This window comes from Mirounga leonina, unplaced genomic scaffold (genome assembly GCF_011800145.1).
Source record: "Mirounga leonina isolate KUSES-001 unplaced genomic scaffold, KU_Mleo_1.0 Mir_200, whole genome shotgun sequence".
In the NCBI taxonomy this organism is placed as follows: Eukaryota; Metazoa; Chordata; class Mammalia; order Carnivora; family Phocidae; genus Mirounga; species Mirounga leonina.
Genome location: NW_023270503.1, coordinates 6,202,241 through 6,221,915, shown reverse-complemented (window position 1 = coordinate 6,221,915; position 19,675 = coordinate 6,202,241). Strand labels below are relative to the sequence as shown.

The following is a 19,675-nucleotide window of genomic DNA, read 5'->3' as shown; positions in this document are numbered from 1 at the left end:
ACCTAGCACATGGGCTGAACGAATTCAATAGAACATTCTCTCTGAAGTTAGTTTTTCATTTATAACTTCCTTAGCATGAAAATCCAGAACTACAAAATACAAAGTAACCAGGAAACTCCTAGAAGACTATTTTGTGACAAAGCATAAACAGAAAGAAACCCTAAGTGACTAGTAACAGTGATTAACATTCATGGTTTCAGTTTCTTTCATGGCTTACTGGCAGGTTATTTATTTCACACTTCATTGCTCACTACTTCCCTTATGAACAGAGACATTGTCCTAGTACCCGAAGATATATAAAAATATGCTTGTATGGATAACCGAAACCCACTGAGCCATTCATAGTGTTGGTCACTGATATATGGATCTCGAAGTACTCTAGTAACAATGAGAACTTTAGCCAAAGTTGCCTAAGAGCATCTTTGCATTCCCTCTGTGGTGAGGTGGGATCAGTGAGCTCTCTCATTATTTACTTCCAGTTTTTATAAAGGGAAAGGGTCTCACAGAATTTTAGGTGTACTTCTCATTGACAAATGCTGACGTAACTGAGCAATCTTAACTTTCAAGAATCATATCTTCTTATAGAAATAAAAAAATACACTAATCAAAAAATCTTACTTTATTGTCTTTTAAAAGAAAAGATGGCAAAAAGTATTATTACAGCTTCATAGTGTATTGATGTAGTCTGCTCTCAGATGGTACTTTTGAGAAAATACATTGTTAAAGCCCTGCACCTGAGTGCAGCAAGATGCCTCCTTTCTCGTGAGTAGCTAACGTCTCTCCTGTTCCCATTTCTCCACTGCTTGGCCAAGACAGAACGAAGGACAAGGACAACCACAGTATTTAATCTAAGAATCAGAAAAAAACTGTTTCAAGATCCCATTCTCATTCCTCTGTCTCAACTGATATGGCTTAACTGACCTATCAAACTCTCTTATAATTGGCATCAAAAGCTTTGCTATATCAAAATGGGAAATTTTGATAATTTTGAACAGCTTCAAATAATTTTCCAAGAGTGAAAGTATCTGACCATTAAAAAAAATAAGTATAAAAAATTGTGTATCATTTAGGTAAACTAACCCAGCAACTTCTTCGTATTGGCCTGAGAAGGCTGCCCCATGTCCAGACTCATGGATTTCCTGGCTCGGGGACTGGTCTGGCCCACGGTTGGATAGGTGGCCGCAAGGTACCCTTCAGAACCTTTGGGAGATGACCACGGCTGGTTCTCCTTTAGTGTCCTGAGAGATTTAAACAATTGAGAAGAATTAAGTGACACGGTGACAAAGACAACCACTGTTTGCCCCTCTTAATTGGCTGTCCTATTTCCCAATGATAGCAATCACTTAATTTTAAAACTGCACTTTCAAGGGCTTTAGGGTACAAACTCTTAGTGCATGTCTAAGAAATCGCCTCCTTCCTTCCTTCTTTCTCTCATTTATTCGGGAAATTTTCTTAAAAATTAGCACTATTCTCTTTTAGCACTTTTCTCCTTAGCACCTACTTTCTTGCCATGAATCTTGTACACAGTAGGTGCTCACCGACGCATGGCAGAATTGTACTGCATTGATTTTTCAATTGGGGAAATCAAGTCTAAACAGGCAACTATATTCTTGGTTTAAAAACCAAGAAAATCAACTACACTTTGACAAGGGAACACAAGCAAATTAATTTTTTCCTTTTCATAACAAGAAGGGCATATCTCAAAGAAATATAATAAAGGAATGACCGAAGAATAAGACTATGGAAAACCAAGTATACCTGGAAAAGGTATTTTGCATACTTTGTTAAAATCTCAGTGGGAAGTTGTGGAGGGCTTTTTAATCCAAAAGTGGAATGTTGATAAATTGAATGGTATAAGATTTACAGATCCAAGATTATTTCCCTATGTTCAACACTATACCTAAAACTTAGATACTTTTGTTTAATTTGAAAATATAGAAAGTCTCCAAAATAATGACATTTTCATATAATTTCTCCATGTTGTAGTGAAAAATATGCTACCCAAGACCACATACAGCAGTGGTCATAATGTGACTATCTTATCATCTAAATCTGTACTCTAGAAAACTCTTAAATAACGTTAGTGTGATAAAAGTAAATGCAAATGTGGTGGCATGTATATCTTTGCACAAATCTGTACAGCTTAGCTTTCCATCATTTAGCATGTGATGTTGCTCATATTCCATGGAAGTTTTTCCTAGGCCCTTTCTTGCAACCCAGTGATTTCAAGATCATCTCTTTTCATTACTCAACTGGTCTGTGCTTAAAAGAGGCAAACTAATGTTAACAGAATGATTAGCTTAGAGGAACTGTCCTACTACTAATCCACATAGAACACTGTACATTTATAAGAAGGGTTTTGATTTATATACTCTTCCTAGATTATCTTTCCCCCTATATATTCCCTTCTGGACTACTCTTGCTGCTTGCCTCTCCTAGCATGGAAAACTGAAACCTGATTATAATTATGTAATCATGGGAGAAGAAGGCCACTGACCTATAGCTAGGGTCACCATGATGAATGGGATATGTATCCATAGGAACATTTTCCATTGAAATATCAGTAAGAAGAAGAGACTTTCTATGTTTTAGGCTACAGCGACTTCGAACCTCCTCAGACACTGTGAGTAAGGCTAAAAGGAAAAAGAAGGAAGGTTAGAAAATTTAACAAATTCCAAGTGTGACTTAAAACAGGATACATTTCTTACCACCTCCTGAAGAGGATAATAGCTATTAGACATGCAGATAAAGAGCCCTGGAGAGTGTGAAGGGTATAAACCACTTATGGCAGACTTTCCTTAAAGGGTTCATGGTCTGCTTTGGAAGATGTAAACATGAAATATATGGAGATTTAAAAAAGAACCTTCTATTTCTCAAGTGCTTTAATGTACATTTGATCTCAACAAATACAGGAAGTAGGCAGGACAGGTACTATAAGGTCCATTTTTTGACAAAGAAAAATACTCTGACATATTAGATGATTTGCCCAAGGTCAAATGATTCAAACACAAAAGTTGCCACAAACTGTAGTCTGCTAAACTGGGAATCAGCACTTTCCACTGAACAACTACATTCAAGAACTGTATTATACATAAGTGCTAAGTGTTGCTGAGTGAAGAAACACAAAGCCGGGCAGATGTTCTAGGTAAAGCAAATGGCATCACGAATGCATATGAAAGAAGCAGAAAGGCAAGTAGATGAGCTTAAACTAGCCCATCCATCTGGAGAGTTAATAAAAAATGGGGCTTATGAAATTTAGGGGAAGAAAGCAGAATTAGGAGAGGGGCTGAAGGGCCCAGGATGCTAGGCTGAGGCTTTCAGACTTTATGACAGACAACAGGGAACCATGCAGTGCCAAACGGACCAAAGATGACAAAGGGAACACATTCAGACTCTAATGCAAATTCTTTTATAAGGAAAAATGTTTTGGCAAAACTTTCAAAATTGTAACCACCACCACAGGCCCAGATTGTGAGTTCTTTACCCTGTCAAGCAGCCAGCTGAAGGACCGACAGGTGTGTGTCATTTTGGCAATCCTTAGATAGAGATGCGGTAAGATTAATTTTGTCTATTTTGTGTCTTTACCTGCTAAGTAAGCCACGCTCTGTGTGTTCACCTCAAATTTATCACAGTTTCTATGTTTGTTAACCAGAGTTAGTAGTGTATGCAAAATTCTGACTGTTCTTGCAACAATGGCAGGTGAAGGGTGTCTGTACCCTACGAAAAATAAAAACAAACAAGAAGTTAATCCATTCTTTCACAAGTATTTCTTGAGTTCTTGCTGACTAGCAACTCTGCAAGGAAAGGAAACATAAGGGATAACTCCTACCTTCTGAGAACAGCCATTTGGGGAAGGTAAAACATACGTACATGAATAATTAATTATATAAAAGATTAAGTACCAAACATGTGTAGAAGAAAATACTATTCCCTGGAACTCTAAGGGAGGAAAATAAGGAAAGATGGATGCTGTTTCAGATATTCCATTCCCTAAAGCAGTGAGGGGATTTAAAAAAAAAAATCTAGGTATTTGAGGTCACCTTAAGATAGCTTTTGAAAATAGGGTCTGTTGCTTAAAAATTATTTCTTTTTTTAATTAAAGGAAAAAAATCTAATAGTGTAGGATGTATATGCTCTCAGAACCCAAAGAATAGGTTTGATCAGAGAGTAAGCTTGATCTTTGGACAGCCTTAATTATTAGTGCTACTCCATTTCAATTTTTTTTTTAATTTATTCATTTGAGAGTGAGAGAGTGAATCAGCTAGAGCACAAACGGTGGTGGGGGGCGGAGTGGGAGAGGGAGAAGCAGACTCCCCACTGAGCAGGGAGCCTGATGCAGGGCTTGATCCCAGGACCTAGGGATCATGACCTGAGCTGAAGGCAGACGTCTAACCAACCAAGCCACCCTGGCACCCCAGTGCTACTCCATTTTAAAGTAGGGGATTTGTACTCTGAAAATATCTGGTACTCTTAGAAATACAGAATCAGCAAGCACTTTATCAGCCTCATGCAATCCTTCTTTTTGGTATCCTGTCATAAGTGTAATACGTTTTGAGCAATCCCTATTCACTTTAGAGATTAAAACTATTAATATTTTTGCAGAAATTTCATAAGGTAAAGAAATCAAATGTTTACATTCACAGTAGTAGGTGTATGTACATCTGTCAGGTAAACACTGGGGAACCTCCATGATCCCTCAAGCCTAAAAATCATTTACATTGATTTACAAAACTGTAGACTCAAGCTAGAGCTTGAGTCTCTAATTGGGGCCAAAGCCAGTGCTGCTTAAGACTACTGGTTCATGCCAGCTCCTCATCCCAAGCCTTACTCTCCACTGCCTTTGTCTCAGACTTACCACTATGCGCCGTTCCTGTTAACTGTAGTCTCTGGCCATGACTGTTCCATGTTAGTAAACCAAAGCTAGCATACAGTGAAGTCAGCAATGGGGAGTAAAGCCAGGAGAGGCAGTGAACAAGCTGGCTCTGAGGACTAGGAGACCACTGCTATCAGCAATTCAGAAATTTGGAGGGGTGAGGGTGGGGTACCAGAAGGGTGAGGTGCTTTGGTATGTAACAATGCGACTGAACAACAATACCTTAGAAACAAGTTGAAGAAAATTTGTAATCAAATCTCTAAGATATCATATTCTAACATAAGTTACCCATGTAACATCATTTATTGATTTGCAGTCTGCCTTATTTTAAATAATCAAAAAGATACTTAGCTATTAGAAAGTCTGGTATTTAGGATTATTTCAAGAATCAACACTTTTGCATTTTAAAGGAAATCTGATATTTGATACAGTGATTAGGCTCTATTAAAATACATACTGAATAAAACATAGCTCAATAAGACAGATATATCTGCATTTAAAGTAAAATATACGAGGGGCGCCTGTGTGGCTGAGTTGGTTGAATGTCCGACTCTTGGTTTCAACTCAGGTCATGATCTCAGGGTTGTGGGATCGAGCCCCACATTGGGCTCCATGCTCAGCAGGGAGTCTGTTTGAGATTCTCTCTCTCTCTACCCCTCCCCACCCACCCTCTCCCCTTGAGCTTGCTCTCTCTCAAATAATCTTAAAAAAAAAAAAAAAAAAAAAGTAAGACATATGAGCCAAATTGTTTCAACTTATTTCAAATAACAAATTATTTTAGTTACTTCTGGCTTCCTGATATCATTTCATAAAAAATACTCTGACACAAGTCCTCTACCTTTTAAGAGGTGTCCAACCAGTGCGAAGTTAAAGTTAGAGTTGAAATTGAGTCCAACAAAATGATCCATTTGCTTGCAGTGCCATTCGAGAGGATTCCGGATTGCCATAAATACTTCCTCTGGACTCTATTGAAGACAATCAGAATATGGTTGATGGGGGTCACATAGGAACTTTCCTTAAAGGATTACTTATTGGTTTTTGATTGTGTTCATAGCTATGTCAGTTAAGTAATCCTTTCAAGTGGAGAGAGATTATTTTCAGATGACTATAGAAAACCATAGAACATTTAAGATACTACAAATAAATTAGTGTGAGACAATCAAGCATATATAAATAATAAGATGACAGAAGACAAAATATCTTTGAATTATGATGAAAAACAAATGACTATCAATTTATATCCTGGTGACTTCTTAAAAATTATGATTACTGTTTTCGTATAACACCCAGTGCTCCATGATTCACGGAGCACTGGGTGTTATTTATATGAAAACAGTGAAGTGTGGATCACTACATCAAAAACTAATGATGTACGATGACTAACATAATAAAATTAAATTAAAAAAAGAAAAAAAAATTATAATTATTGTTTTAAATAAGACCATCCATTGAATTGTAGTAGGCATTTTGTATACTATGACTGAAAATTCAAGAAAACAAAGAGAGTTCATATTTACTGAGTGCCTGCAGTATACAATAATGTTAGATGCATTACTGTACTGAAACCGTAAAGCAATCCTATGCAGTCAATATTAGCTCCATTCTACAGATTTATTCATTCATTCTTTTACTTATCAAGTACTTATTATGTGTTTTTGATGTGCCAGGCATGGTTCTAGGCTCTGAACATCAATCAGTGAACTAAAGAGACAAAAAGTATTCACCCTGGTGGATTTTACATTCTAGTGTGGGAAAACAAGGAAATCAAAACTTAAAAATGCCATGCAACTTACCCAAGATAATTAAGATTTTAACAGTGTTTCCTGAAGTGTGGCTTCAGGAGTATCTGCTTTAAAGTCACTGAAAATGAATACCTGTTTTAAGGTCACTAGGTAAAGCCCAGGAATTTGCATTTTTTAAAAAAAGCCCAGTAATTCCCTCATGAACAGAGATTTTTAAAAGCAAACAACTGAAGGTGTTTAGAGCCTGAGCTCAGGTTATCTAGATTTATATCTCAAAGAAAGAAAAACATGACCATTTAAAATAAATGTGGGGGCGCCTGGGTGGCTCAGTTGGTTGGGCGACTGCCTTCGGCTCAGGTCATGATCCTGGAGTCCTGGGATCGAGTCCCGCATCGGGCTCCCCCTGCTCGGCAGGGAGCCTGCTTCTCCCTCTGACCCTCCTCCCTCTCATATGCTCTCTCTCTCTCTCATTCTCACTCTCTCAAATAAATAAATAAAATCTTAAAAAAAAAAAAAAGAATTTAAAATAAATGTAGAGAGATGTTTAGAATAGCACTGTTTAAAACAGAAAAGAAGAAAAGACAGAAACAAATCAATTGTTCATCAATAGGCAAATGGTTGAAAAACTGTGGCTCATGCATAATGTAAAATACTCTGTAGCCATGAGAAAGAATTACTTGCTCATGCACACCTGTATATGTGTGTATATATGTATATGTGTGAGTATATATGCTTAGAAAGAGGTTCACTTTATATTTTTAAATAAAAATGCAAATTGCAGAATACTATATAAAGTATGATTACCTATTAACCTGCTATATGTACAATTTATTTTTTCCAGCTTTAATGAGGTATAATAACTGACATAAAATTCGAAGATATTTAAAGTATACAACATGATGATTTGATATACATATACGTTGTGAAACGATTTACCCCATCAAGGCAATGAACACAACCATCACCTCATATATTTACAGCTACCCCCACTCCCACTTTGGTAAGAACATTAAATCATTAAATATAGAACTTAAAGTTCTACTCTCTTAGCAAATTTCAATTATACACTACAATGTTACCAACTATAGTCACCATGTTATACATCAGATCCTCCGACCTTATTCATCTTACATCCTGGCGACTTTTAATAGGCTTTATTAACTCTGATTCCTAGTATTCTTGGGGCACTGAAGTCAGTATTAGCTCCTGCTATGGGGCTGTTCTGGCAATGAAAATACCAAGGTAGATACTCCTAGACAAACATTTCATTTACAAATATTTTTATATCCATACAAACAGCCAATATCTAGCTATTGCTCTGACCACCACTGTCCCAAGACAACCCCAGAAAAGAGCAACAGGGATTAGGAAAGAGGGGCTTTAGTCCCAAATCAGATGTACAAATATGGACAAGTTATTTAACTTGTTCCTTCCTATTTTGTAAAATGGAGGCCTGATGGATAAACTTCAAGGTAGCTATTTCAAGTCTACACCACAACTGGCAGACTAATCAAATAGTATTTAGCCCAGGTATCATCACACTTAAAACCATGCTCCTATTCTGTTTTTTTTTCTATCCACAGCTTTGATCAAGCTCACTTCAAGTGTATCTCTTGTTATAAACACCTATCTTTATTCTTATGTTAATCCCCATACATTACATCATTAGTTTTAGATGAAGTGTTCCATGATTCATTGTTTATGCATAACACCCAGTGCTCCATGCAGAACGTGCCCTCTTTAATACCCATCACCAGGCTAACACATCCTCCTACCCCCCTCCCCTCTAGAACCCTCAGTTTGTTTTTCAGAGTCCATCGTCTCTCATGGTTCGTCTACCCCTCCGATTTCCCCTGCTTCATTCTTCCCCTCCTGCTACCTTCTTCTTCTTTTTTTTTCTTAACATATATTGCATTATTTGTTTCAGAGGTACAGATCTGAGATTCAACAGTCTTGCACAATTCACAGCGCTTACCAGAGCACATACCCTCCCCAGTGTATAAACACCTATCTTTAAAAAAAATTCCTCACTTTTCTCCTAGACTCTTCCCATTTTTCTCCAAAGACAAAAAAGAACATCATTTCATACTGTTATGTCCCCTTCTCTATACTCTATACACCAAAATCCAACCTCAGTCAAGGTTGATAAATGTTAAGAAGGGTGCTAATGGTATGTTTCAAAGTGGGATTAGGCAAAACAAAAACCTAGTACAATTAAGTACCCGAAAGTTTCCTTTAGACTCTCCAACCTATTTTCTCAATAAGTACCATTATTCAATAAAAATAAGCTTATTTTTAGATTATTTCTTCATATGTGAAATGGAGGGTAGAGAATGCTAACCTTTACCTTTGGGTTATGAAATCACAAATAATGACTGTACAGTGCATAGTATACAGAGCACAGCACAGGGCTTAGCATAGTAGCTACTATTACTACTCAATATTTTTTATCCCTATTCTGCTTACCAGTATTGGGTGAGTACTATTTCCTACTATTTTTATATAGCAAAGTTCAGGGGCACCTGGGTGGCTCAGTTAAGCATCTGCCTTTGGCTCAGGTCATGATACCAGAGTCCTGGGATGGAGCCCCGCATCAGGCTCCCTGCTCAGCAGGAAGCCTGCTTCTCCCTCTCCCTCTCCCTCTCCCTCTCCCACTCCCCCTGCTTGTGTTCCTTCTCTTGCTGTATCTCTGTGTCAAATAAATAAAATCTTAAAAAAAAAAAAAAAGTTTAAATAGTTTCTTTATGAGCTGTTAAGGAAGTACACTCACAAATAAGTTGCATTACAGAAATACATATTGAAGTTATGGACCTCTTCTGATTTTAAAAGGCCAACAACAGTAAAAGAGAGAGGAATTCTAAATGTGCAGACTCTAGGAATGCCAACTGAAAGCTTGCTTACCTTGTCGTTGAATACCCGCAGACTGTCTAAGGTGTGCAGGTTTTGTTCCAGAAGCGCGGTACCTGCTGAGTACAAGCTGACCTCGTCGAGCTGTAGCACAGCCACCGCGACCCAAAAGAGGGCTTTGTGCAGAGGGGAGTCCTGGCAAAGGTCACGCATCCCAGATTAGCGAGATGAACTACAAACAGTCTTGTTCAAAACACATCACAGTATAAAACAAAGCACCTTATCCCCCAAATTATGCATGCTTTCTCTTTTGGAGAAATTAAATATACAGGTAAGCTCTTCATCTATTCCACATGTATAACTAAAGACACTGTTAGCCAGGCTGAGAATATTAGCATCTCCTTTGATTTCTCCCTGTTCTTTGATTCCAAACTCCAGTCACCAAGTCTTATTAATTTTTCCAAAATAGTCTCTTCTCTATTTGCCTACTGCTAATGACACTATTCTAAATGTGTCCTTATTTTAAATGTGGATTCTTTTTGCCTCCGGGCTCCCTCCACTCCAATCTGCTGTGCACACTACTGCCAGAAGGACCGTTCGAAGTCTTCCTCTTGTCATACTACTCATCTGCTTGAAAACATACAGGTACATTTGCCAACTCCCTTCTGAAGAATCTTGAGTGTTAGATTAGTTCTATCCAATCTTTACAATCTTCCATCTCACTACTCTCCTGCAAAGTTTCTCCATACTACTAGAATGGTCTACCCACCATCCCTTTGGTGTCCTAGCATTCCTGTATGATCCCCCTTCTGTACATTTGCTGTGCAAGGCTTTTCCCCTTTCTCTACACTAAATCCCACTTATCTCTTTAACTTTAGTTTAGACTACCCATTTAACTTTCTTGTCACCTGGGCGCCTGGGTGGCTCAGTTGGTTAACTTTCTTGTCACCCTTACCAATACAGTATCTCTTGCTGTTCTGAATTAAGATAATGTATTTTGGGGAACCCTTCTTCAGCAGTATGGTAAATGGGAAAATACACAGACTTTAGGGTCAGACAGCCTTGGAAGGGAATCATGGCTCTGTCTTATTAGGTATGTGTCCTTGGGCAAGTCACTTAGCCTTTCTGAGCCTCATTTTAACTTCTAATATGAGGATAAGTAAGAGAACCATTTTGTGCAATTTAGGATAAGAAGATGTTTTATTTATAGAAGATATTAGAAGATAACTCAATACGAACAACATACAGGTATTTATTTCTCTGTAATCTCCCTCATCTGACATATCTTTGTATTCGATTCACATAATTATATAACTTCAGAGTTGGAAAATAATACTCTGCCATCATCTAGTCTAGTTTACTCATTTTATCAATTTGGAAATACCATGTCCAGGTATGTTAAATGAACAGGTCATTTAACATATCTGGTCACAAAGCTGAGATGAGCTCAGACCATCCAAAAACAGTGGCCGCATCATTTTATTCCTTTTAAATATCATCTTCATTTAGCACCCAGGCTCTCTTGATGACCAGGTATACCTCCCCCAGCTTTACATTTCTCCACAGTAATGATCATGAACTAGCATACTCTGTATTTTACTTACTTTGTTTATTACCTATTCACTTTCCACCTCCCACACTTACCCCAAGAACATAAGCTCCATGAGGGCAGGATGTTTTATTAGTTTTGTTCAGGTACTACATCTCTGGCACCTAAAATGGTACTTGGCACATAGCAGATGCTCAGTTACTACTTACTGGATTAAAGAATTAAGAATATATACCTATTTTTCCTTTTTACACTGATGAGACAAAAACTTATAAGCTCTTGAGAACATACTCTCCATACTTATTCTTCCCTAATGTAAATTCTTCAAACAACTAAATTTAAAGACAAGGAAGTTCTACTTTAACTACAGTTTTTTCTTTATAACTTCTTCTCAGTCCCACTTACTTTCTGAGTTTTTTGAAACAAAATAAAATAACATTTAAGACTAATACCCAAAATGAATGTACTCATTTCTATATAGTAATTACCTTATTAAGAAGTGGTTGTAACTTGGTTAGTGCTATTACTGTGGCTTCTATCAGAACTTGACTGTTGTAAGTATCAGGTCCTTTTAAGCAACTCTCAAGTGCCTTTTAGGGAAACAGAATTTTTTATATTTACTTCCATTGAAATAAAACATTAACTCCTAAACTAAATCTCACAATCAGTTCAGGAACAATTCCTTATTTAGTAAGTGCTAGAATAATTTCCAATGCTATGGTGTTCTTGGTAAATAGGTCATTTGGGTTTTCATTTTTAAATATTTCTATATTATATTTTAATACATTATGCATTATTATATTAATTACATATTATATAATTTTATATAAAGCTAGTTTTACCATATAAATGCTTTGAAAACTGATAAAATACTAAGAGTATCTTCTTAGCAAAAGAGACAATACATATTTTTTTTTAAGATATCTTCTTTAGAGGGTTCTTCACTTCAAAAATTACAATAAAGAAAATAATTCAATCTGTTGGTTAAAGGTTTAACAAGCAACATACAAGACATTTTATTAACTTCAAATTTAGATGTCCCTTAGAAAAACACAAGTATGCTTTATAACTTGAGAACCACAAATATTTGAGAAGGAGGAAAGGAGGGAGATGTACCTTGCTAAGAATACGGATAATCTGCTTTATCTGCCCATGAGACACACGTTTGCTAATACAGCCAAAGACAACAAGAGCTCTTGGTTGTAGCGATGGATTATATTGGAATGCAAATCTGCAATTAAAAAATCCAAAGAGTTCAGGAAAAACCTTTGTGTTTATATATACTAAATAATTAATTAAAATACTGATTATGCAGTAGTATTTATCTTTTCAATAATACACATACTTTTACAACCTAAATTTATTTGGGACCTACCTTTGAGCTAGTTCTGTCCACTGGTCCAGCCACTTGCATGTTGGAATATCTCTCATACATGCCTTAAAAAAAAGATACTCTTAAATATATTTGTGTACATAAATGTTTTTAGAAACATTTAAATAACGTTTATTATAATGTCATTAAATAAATGACATATATATTACCAATAAACATGTTCCATGGGAGTGTTTTTATTTAAGCATTAAGCATAGAACAGCAGAATAAACTAATATTTCTTCTTTATAGTACTAGTGGATTAAGAAAAAAAGATCTCAGTTTCTTATCATTTTGTCTAATGTACCTCCATGATCTCCAACAAAGCTTCTGTGACTGTTTCCAGGGAAGTCAAAGCAAAAGTCTCCCTTTCATAGGAGCCGGGAGAGAATGACCTGTCCCGGTAACTAGAGCGGAAGGCAATGACGGCAGCTGACTTGACTTTGCTAATGCCAAACAGCAGGTAAAACTTGGGTAATGAGAACTCCGTCAAACTGAGTCTTAAAACTTGCTTGGTCTCTTCTGTAAAAGAAAAAAGGAACAAGGAAAGACTTTAAAGGTATTAACTTTTTAATTCTAAAGTGCCCAATTTCACTTTGCTTTTAGAAAATTTGAAATCATATCAAAACTACATAGTCATGCTCCCTACACCAACCCTCTAGAAACATTCTGCTCAACGCTCACTGCTTTAGCTCCACTACCTACAAGTTCATGCCAGTAACACAACACCATCAACTGCTGCGGAGTCTTTAGCTTCTGTGGTTACAACAGTCTACCTGTCAAACGCACAGAGAAAATCTTTGCTGTAGGGGCGCCTGGGTGGCTCGGTCAGTTAAGTGTTTGATTCTTGATTTCAGCTTAGGTCATGATCTCAGAGTCGTGGGATCAAGCCCCGCCGTCAGGGTCCACGCTCAGCGGGAAGTCTGCTTAAGGATTCTCTCTCTCCCTCTCCCTCTGTGGACACCCCCAACCCTGCCGCTCGCTCACTTTCTCTCTCTCTCTCTCTCTCTCTCTCTCTCGAGATTTTAAAAGAAAATCTCTGCTATAGCTTGAAATAGAATGGAGTTAATTTATTCTTTTTCTTTCTGATAGTATTTCATGTATCATCACAGACTTCAATAAACAGCTAGTGTTAAAGAGAACCATAATAATGAGTAAGATAATTTATGCCAACCAGGTGATATAAAATGGAGAAATGAATTGCAAAACACAAAGTACTTTCTGGGAACTTACCACTAAAATGAAGCTGTGAACAAGTACACAGAGAGTGTATGATATTAATGACCAATCCATGTGTGGAAGCTCTAAGGGAGAGTGGCCCTGTGGCTACTAAGAAAGTAACAACATGGAAGAGGTAGGGCAGATGAGCTGCCACATCAAGGGAATTGTTGAAGGACAGCATCAGCATGTAGCGTGCTAGAATAGCAATATCGTCCCACATAAGATGTTGTTCTAAGGTAGGAGTTGGAGATAAGCATGTCTTGTCAATTATTTTGCACATCCTTCCAATAACCTATAAAGAAACAGAATTTTAAAGAACACAGGGGCTAAAACAAAGTTTTATCACAAAAAGTTTCAGTTTAACCTTAAAATGACTAGTTACAATACAAACAACCTCCTGGTAATAAAAACAGACACATCATGCCACAGTCCAGAAGGTAAAGGAAAAGTTGCTTACCTTGCTTGAAACCAATTTCACATTTCCAGAAGCCAAAGCTACAGCAGTATCTGCCATCACCTCAGCCTTTATTGATCCCAGGCCACCTGTCGCACTGGTTTTGATGAAACTGTCTAGTACAACATCAAGGAGATCTGTAATCTAGGGGAAGAGGGAAAGATAGCATGTTTTAGCCATCACTCTGCCAACTTAAATTTTTACTTTAAAAATACTTCAAAAGCAGTAGCCCAATCAACATGAAAATTCTATTTTACCTGAAGCCTCCAAAATACTAAGTTTTATTTAGAAACCTGTCAGTAAATTTATCATTAAATATCCAAAGGAGGATAAAGATATTCACTCAATTGTACTCAATTGCTTCCGAGAGTAAAAGGGACCAATATTCAGAAATTTAAAATATCCACATGTATTATTTTCATCCACTAGCAAAGCACCTCTGTTCTCTCCTAAGACAGTGATGTATGACTAATATAAAATACAATTATTTTAAAATACAGGAAATGACATCAAGTACTAGGATGTTTTGTAGAGCTATAAAACTGGCTCCATGGTCATTTCAAATTATGTGGAAGATTTGCAGCATTGTATGATCTTTGAAGAAATGATGTGCACAATTCTTGTCAGATAAAAAATAAAATATTACATTGTATTCTATATTTTAATACTGGTATTCTTGTGCTAGAACTATAAATGAAAGGTGTCCAAAATAATATTGTTAACATACATCTACTGACATCTATGGAATGTAAGTGCTAGAATATGTTATATAAAGCACTATTTAGGAGTGTCAGGGTGGCTCAGTCAGTTAAACGATTTCGGTTCAGGTCATGAGACTGAGCCCCACATTGGGCTCTGAGCTGGACGTGGAGCTTGCTTGAGATTCTCTCTCCCTCAACCCCTCCCCCCGGCCCCCCAATAAATAAATAAAATAAACCACTATTTACTAGAAACATCAGATTTTTACAGTTAAATTCTATATAATTATGCCATGAAAAAGAGTACTAAAATAGTTTATTTCTGGCTCTGAAATATGCATTAGACATCTACAATTCTGAACCAAATCCAAGAATTAGGTGAGTGTCTGCATGCTTTTTGAAAGAGAGGACTGTCTTTTCTATAGCTATATCCCTAAGTGCCCAGCACAATGTTTTGCACAAAGCGGGTACCAGATTAATATCTGCATCACATAGGTACTAGACAAATATCTGAGCAAACTCAATACCTGCCCAAGGCTCCCCCATATTTTGGCTTGGATAGATGGGTACATCTGTTTCTCATTTATGGTCATTGTTATCAGTTTATCAAGAATAGCAGTAACTCTTTGTCGTTTGGCATCATCATTGTGTTTACAAAAACGGACTAGATTTGATAGCCATGGAGTCATGTATTCCAAACAAAGGTGTTTCAATTCAATACCTGGAAAAAAAAATACACTATTAGCATAGATGGTCAATGAAAATTACATCAACAGTTATCTAAAAATATAGAGGATTGGGGAAAAGAAGGTAAAAGGTAAAGATCATTATGTAGAATCAGGTCTGGAGAAAAGAGATTTGGCCAATATATTAAAGACAGAGATGAAGAGAATAAGCCATGAAGAAAGTAATCTTAAAAGCCAGCTGGCCAATTTTTGCAAAGTTTTATCTTATTTTTCTTTTTCTTAATCATTTCTCTTCTAGTTAGAAATTTTATTAAGTTTTATTCTAATTGTATAAGGAATATGTAGCAATCATAGAAAGTTAGGTGAAAGGAAAGCATCACCACAAAAATGAAACTGATATTAATATACTGGTGTATCACCTCATCTCTTCTCAGGCTTTCAAAGCTACGTAGAGATTATGTACATTTATGTGTGTGTATACACATAATACCCACCCCAAGTCCTCCACAAAAATGAGGACTACACTGTCTGTACAGTATGTTTTGAATATTTTCTTCAAAGATAAAACATGTTTTAACTTTTCATTTTGACGTAAGTTTAGACTTAGAAAAAGATACAAATATTCCTCCATATAACTTTATCTAGAGTCCCCAAAACACTTTTTTTATTGTGGGAAAATACACACAATATAAAATTTGCCATTTTTAAGTGTACAGTTCAGTGGCCCTAAGTACGTTCACATCATTATGCAACTATCACCACCATCCGTCTCCACAATTTTCTCATATTCTCAAACTGAAATTCTGTACCAAAACCATTTTTGATGGTTTCATATTATTCCATCATATGGAAATCTGACAATTTAATTAGTTCTTTATTGTTTGACCTTTAGACTGTTCCAATTTTTTGCTACTATAAATAATGTTATGTGAAGTTCAAAAGTAGGCAAAAAAAATTTATGGCAATAGAGGTCACAATAGTGGTTACTCTTGGTGAGGGGATGGTACTGACTGAAAGGAACCTTCTGGATGCTGGAAATCTTCTGTATCTTGGTCTGGGAGAGGGTTTTGTGATGTATTCACACATAAAAATTTATCAAGCTGTTCACTTAAGATTTGGGCACTTAACTGATAGGATATACCTGAATTTAAAAAATCTAAATAAAAAGTAATGCTATAATAAACATGTGAACACTAATTCCTTAGGATAAATTCTAAAAGGTGGAATCATGAGGCCAAAAGGAATGAACATTCTTAGGGGTCTTGACATCCATGTCCAAAGTGCTTTCTCAAAAAATTGCACCTGTTCACAATTCCATAGACCATCAACACTGAATTAAAAACAAAGAAAAAAAACCTTTTGCCAATTTGATAATTGTTATCTTACTTTGTTTTTATTTCTTTGATTTTATTATGAACTTCTTAAAATATAAATATTCTTTTTTAGCATGACCTGCACACTACTGTTGTTGATCCATTTTTATTAATCTATAAGAACTCATGATTAAAGATATTAATCTTTTCTCATATTTGCTGCAAGCATATTACCTAGTTTTTTATTATCTTTTACTTTTCTTTGTTTCTGAAATAGAGATGTTTTGAAGTTTTATGTAATCATTTACCCTCATTATTTCTTTTCTATCTACCACTTTTTTACTTCGTAAGTCCTTAATCATCCAGAAAGCAATTAAATACTCTGCTTCCTCTTTTTTTTTTTTAATGGTTCCAGTTTTTATATTCAATTCTTAAATACAGTTAGACTTTATTTTGGTATCTTGTGGTTTGGGGGTGAAGATGAAGACCCAACTTAATTCATTTCCCAGCCTCATTTTTTTTTTTTTCAGGCAGTATTCTATTTTTTTTTAAATTTTTTATTCTTATGTTAATCCCCATACATTACATCATTAGTTTTAGATGAAGTGTTCCATGATTCATTGTTGTGCACAACACCCAGTGCTCCATGCAGAATGTGCCCTCCTCAATACCCACCACCAGGCTAACCCATCCTCCCACCCCCCTCCCCTCTAGAACCCTGTTTGTTTTTCAGAGTCCATCGTCTCTCATGGTTCGTCTACCCCTCCGATTTCCCCCGCTTCATTCTTCCCCTCCCGCTACCTTCTTCTTCTTCTTCTTCTTTTTTTTTTTCTTAACATATATTGCATTATTTGTTTCAGAGGTACAGATCTGAGATTCAACAGTCTTGCACAATTCGCAGCACTTACCAGAGCACATACCCTCCCCAGTGTCTATCACCCAGTCACCCCATCCCTCCCACCCCACCCCCCACTCCAACAACCCTCAGTTTGATTCCTGCGATTAAGAATTCCTCATATCAGTGAGATCATATGATACATGTCTTTCTCTTTTTGACTTATTTCACTCAACATAATACCCTCCAGTTCCATCCACGTCGTTGCAAATGGCAAGATCTCATTCCTTTTGATGGCTGCATAATATTCCATTGTATATATATACCACATCTTCTTTATCCATTCATCTGTCGATGGATATCTTGGCTCTTTCCACAGTTTGGCTATTGTGGACATTGCTGCTATAAACATCCGGGTGCACGTACCCCTTCGGATCCCTACTTTTGTATCTGTGAGGTAAATACCCAGTAGTGCAATTGCTGGATCATATGGTAGCTCTATTTTCAACTTTTTGAGGAATCTCCATACAGTTTTCCAGAGTGGCTGCACCAGCTTGCATTCCCACCAACAGTGTCGGAGAGTTCCCCTTTCTCCGCATCCCCGCCAACATCTGTCATTTCCTGACTTGTTAATTTTAGCCATTCTGACTGGTGTGAGGTGGTATCTCATTGAGGTTTTGATTTGGATTTCCCTAATGCTGAGCGATATTGAGCACTTTTTCATGTGTCTGTTGGCCATTTGGATGTCTTCTTTGGAAAAATGTCTGTTCATGTCTTCTGCCCATTTCTTGATTGGATTCTTTGTTCTTTGGATGTTGAGTTTGATGAGTTCTTTATAGATTTTGGATACTAGCCCTTTATCTGATATGTCATTTGCAAATATCTTCTCCCATTCTGTCAGTTGTCTTTTGGTTTTGTTGACTGTTTCTTTTGCTGTGCAAAAGCTTTTTATCTTGATGAAGTCCCAATAGTTCATTTTTGCCCTTGCTTCCCTTGCCTTTGGCAATGTTTCTAGGAAGAAGTTGCTTCGGCTGAGGTCAAAGAGGTTGCTGCCTGTGTTCTCCTTTAGGATTTGGATGGACTCCTGTCTCACATTGAGGTCTTTCAACCATTTGGAGTCTATTTTTGTGTGTGGTGTAAGGAAATGGTCCAGTTTCATTCTTCTGCATGTGGCTATCCAATTTTCCCAACACCATTTGTTGAAGAGACTGTCTTTGTTCCATTGGACATTCTTTCCTGGCCAGCCTCATTTTTTAAATGATTTAATCTTTCCTCCATCAGTTTGTGACACTTCTTTATCAATCTGTTTCTCTTAAACTTATCTGACTGCTGATTCTTGAACACCTCTGTTTTTATTGTACTGTTATGTGTTCAAATGTCCACAAGTGTCTCTCAGTTTTCTTTTCTTTCACCATTTTCTTAACTATTCTTGTTGTTTCAAATGAAATTTATAAACATTTTAAGTTTACCTCATTCTTTCTTTTCTTTTTTTTTTTTTAAGTAGACTCCATACTCAGCATGGAGTCCAATGCTAGGCTGGAACTCAGGATCCTGAGATCATGACCTGAGCTGAGATCAAGAGTAGGACACTTAACCAACTGAGCCACCCAGGCACCTCAGTTTTACCTCATTCTTAGTCCTCAAATCCTGTAGCTATTTTGATGGGATTGCATTGAATTTATAATAATCTGGGAAGTGGGAAGAACTGTTCATCCAAGAACACAATATGCCTGTTCACTCATTCAAATCTTTTTAAATATTTCTTAATAAAGCTTTCTGCTTTTCTTATTTTGTCAGTCTTAACACATTTTCTTTTTAGGGTTGTATTCCTACAACTCTTATTATAAGTATTATAATATAAATAATATATGTAAAAGTAAATATATGTAGTCATCTGGACTTGATGAATTGTCAAAGCTTTCAATTAGCTGAAAAATCAAGAAATATGTTTGAGGGGCACCTGGGTGGCTCAGTTGGTTAAGCAACTGGTTTCAGCTCAGGTCAGGATCTCATAGGTCACTGGGACTGAGCCCCAAGTTGGGCTTTGCACTCAGCAGGGAGTCTGCTTAAAGATTCTCTCCCTCT

General features: G+C 36.7%; 1 protein-coding gene across 2 annotated transcripts in view; it reads right to left on the bottom strand.

Annotated features, from left to right (window-relative positions):
• NF1 (neurofibromin 1) overlaps window positions 1–19,675 on the bottom strand; it is a 289,204-nt gene that overhangs the window by 21,128 nt on the left and 248,401 nt on the right. For both annotated transcript variants that reach the window (XM_035027762.1, XM_035027763.1), the window contains 12 exons: window positions 15,284–15,477; window positions 14,062–14,202; window positions 13,617–13,896; window positions 12,691–12,905; window positions 12,387–12,448; window positions 12,128–12,242; window positions 11,500–11,601; window positions 9,517–9,657; window positions 5,712–5,838; window positions 3,586–3,717; window positions 2,498–2,633; window positions 1,081–1,238 (listed from right to left, as the gene is read on the bottom strand). In XM_035027762.1, coding sequence (XP_034883653.1) covers window positions 1,081–1,238; window positions 2,498–2,633; window positions 3,586–3,717; window positions 5,712–5,838; window positions 9,517–9,657; window positions 11,500–11,601; window positions 12,128–12,242; window positions 12,387–12,448; window positions 12,691–12,905; window positions 13,617–13,896; window positions 14,062–14,202; window positions 15,284–15,477 — 1,803 coding nt within the window. The remainder of the gene's footprint in view (window positions 1–1,080; window positions 1,239–2,497; window positions 2,634–3,585; window positions 3,718–5,711; window positions 5,839–9,516; window positions 9,658–11,499; window positions 11,602–12,127; window positions 12,243–12,386; window positions 12,449–12,690; window positions 12,906–13,616; window positions 13,897–14,061; window positions 14,203–15,283; window positions 15,478–19,675) is intronic.